Source organism: Cyprinodon variegatus, unplaced genomic scaffold (assembly GCF_000732505.1).
Source record: "Cyprinodon variegatus isolate N-32 unplaced genomic scaffold, C_variegatus-1.0 Scaffold257, whole genome shotgun sequence".
NCBI classification, from domain to species: domain Eukaryota; kingdom Metazoa; phylum Chordata; class Actinopteri; order Cyprinodontiformes; family Cyprinodontidae; genus Cyprinodon; species Cyprinodon variegatus.
Genome location: NW_015150710.1, coordinates 734,171 through 736,646, shown reverse-complemented (window position 1 = coordinate 736,646; position 2,476 = coordinate 734,171). Strand labels below are relative to the sequence as shown.

General features: G+C 51.4%; 1 protein-coding gene across 4 annotated transcripts in view; it reads left to right on the top strand.

Moving 5' to 3' along the window:
• The window catches only part of arid1b (AT-rich interaction domain 1B), a 44,772-nt gene extending 42,910 nt beyond the window's left edge, over positions 1 to 1,862 (top strand). For all 4 annotated transcript variants that reach the window (XM_015382491.1, XM_015382489.1, XM_015382487.1 and 1 more), the window contains one exon: positions 476 to 1,862. In XM_015382491.1, coding sequence (XP_015237977.1) covers positions 476 to 1,527 — 1,052 coding nt within the window. In that variant the 3' untranslated portion in view covers positions 1,528 to 1,862. The remainder of the gene's footprint in view (positions 1 to 475) is intronic.
• Positions 1,863 to 2,476: the final 614 nt, after the last annotated feature.

Sequence of the window (2,476 nt, the reverse complement as noted above, 5' to 3'; positions counted from 1 at the left end):
ATATGAAAATATAATTGAGTTTAGTATTTTTCAAAGTGTCAGAAATGAATAATAAAACTGCTATTTTCAATGACTACTTATTTTTGTCCAGCTTTAACATCGGTATCGATATCGGTTATCGGCTACATGAGTTTTAAAATATCGGATATCGGCCAAAATCCCAATATCGTGCATCACTAATAATTCTCGTGGTTATTTTTTTTATTTACCAAATGTTAATTTAGTAAAAGTATCTCTGCTTAGATTAACAGATAAATAAAAGAATAGGTTCAGCCCTACTGCTACACTCCATCTTATCACTGACTGTTTTAACAAATTTCTAACAAATCTTAATTTTTAATCAGCTCAGTTTGGCAACTTTAAGGCAAAAATCTCTACAGATATTTTCTTTAGCGGTTTATCTCCGCGTTAAAGGTGTCGTCCTTTTCAGCGCCGCATTGTTTTGTTTTTAATTTAACCCTGTTGGTCTCTGCAGGCTCACCCTCTGAGGTCAAAGGTCAGGGCTCGGCGCCGGCTGAGCCTCAGAGTCCCATCAACCTCCTGGAGGACGAGCCGCGCTGCTGGGACGAGGCGCCGCTGTCCACGGCGGAATCCTGGCAGGACTCTCTGGCCAAACGCTGCGTCTGCGTCTCCAACATCGTCCGTAACCTCTCCTTCGTCCCCGGCAACGACGCCGTGCTGTCGCGCCACCCGGGCCTGGTGCTGATCCTGGGCCGGCTGGTGCTGCTGCACCACCGTCACCCCCGGAGGAAAAGGGCGCCCCCTACGTACCAGCGGGAGGAGGAGCAGGGTCTGGCCTGCAGCCGGGACGAGTGGTGGTGGGACTGCCTGGCGGCGCTGAGGGAGAACACGCTGGTGACGTTAGCTAACATGTCGGGCCAGCTGGACCTGTCCCAGTACCCGGAGGACATCATCCTGCCCATCCTGGACGGGCTGCTGCACTGGATGGTGTGTCCGTCCGCCGAGGCTCAGGACCCGTTCTCCTCGGCGGGCGCCGCCCCGTCGCTCTCGCCTCAGAGGCTCGTCCTGGAATGCCTTTGCAAGCTGAGCATCAAGGACTGCAACGTGGACCTGCTGCTGGCCACGCCCCCCTTCAGCCGCCAGCAGAAACTCTTCTCCACGCTGGTGAGACTGGTCGGTGAGAGGAGGAGTCAGGTGTGCCGGGAGATGGCGGTGGCGGTGCTGTCCTACCTGGCTCAGGGCGACGCCACGGCGGCGCGGGCCGTCGCCCTGCAGAAGGGCAGCGTGGAAACCCTGATCGGCTTCCTGGAGGACAGCCTGGCCGTGGCTCAGTACCAGCAGAACCCGCACAGCCTGGCGCACGCCGCCGCGCCTTCAGAGCCGCCCAGCATCAACATGATGTGCCGCGCCGCAAAGGCGCTCCTGGCCGTGGCGAGCGTGGAGGAGAACCAGGCGGAGTTTGTTTTGTACGAGAGCCGGCTTCTGGACATCTCGCTGTCATCGGCGCTCAACCCGTCGGTGGCGGCCATCATGTGCGAAGTACTGTTCAAACTCAGCCGCTCGTGACGCACAGAACGCCACGGAGCGCGCTGAGAAGCACCGGAGGCGGCGCCCGCCGTCTGACGGACCACCACACCTTCTATTTTTATTTAAAGAGCAGAAGTTTTTACGTACAAATATATAGAATATATCTAAAGCTCCCGGCTCCATCCACAGATGTTTATTTCAGGTTTTTAAGTAATTTTAATACCAGAAAATATTTAATAATTTTAAATTTTTTTAAATTGTTTTTATTTTTGTTTGTTTTGTTTGAACCAAAGTGAGCCGGGCCCTCTGGTTCCGGCTCTTTTTTTTAAAAAGTGCGTTCGGTCCGTTGTTTGCTCTGTGGGGGCGGGGTTTGTTAGATGCAGGGGGCGGGGTCAGAGGCTGTAAATAAACATCATTTTTTTAACGTTCTGACGGAGGAAACGCTGATGTTCAGTCGTGTTCTTTGTTCTGGTGCAATAAGGTTTTGTTTTTTTCGGGGCCGTTTTTTTAATGTGAATTTTTAACCTTCTGCAATTCGACCACCAGTGTTTGACCTTCGCTCCACCGCCGCCGTCCCAGAAGGGGGCGGGGCTTCATCCCATTCTGTTCCTGAGGACTTTTTAATTCTGATCAATCTTTTAAGTCCGACATCCTCCTGTAAATAAACGATGTACATTTGAGCTCCGGCTGACGGCGCCGGTCGCAGCGCCTGATTATGATGATGACTGTGGTGCGTTTGATTCAACGGACTGCGTGTACAGACTGTAGGGGGTCGCTTCGTAAAACGGTTGTAAACAAATGTAAAGAGAGAAAAAAAGACATTGTTTCTTCAGTATGAGATCTTTATATGTTCCACCACGTTAAAGAATAAATGTACATGAACTCTGGTTGAGCACTGTGACACAGACCAGCATCTTCTCTTTAAGCTCCTCCCACTGCAGGTCCACCGTCTGGATCTGGATGGCAGAGTGTTAAATATGTCAGCTTC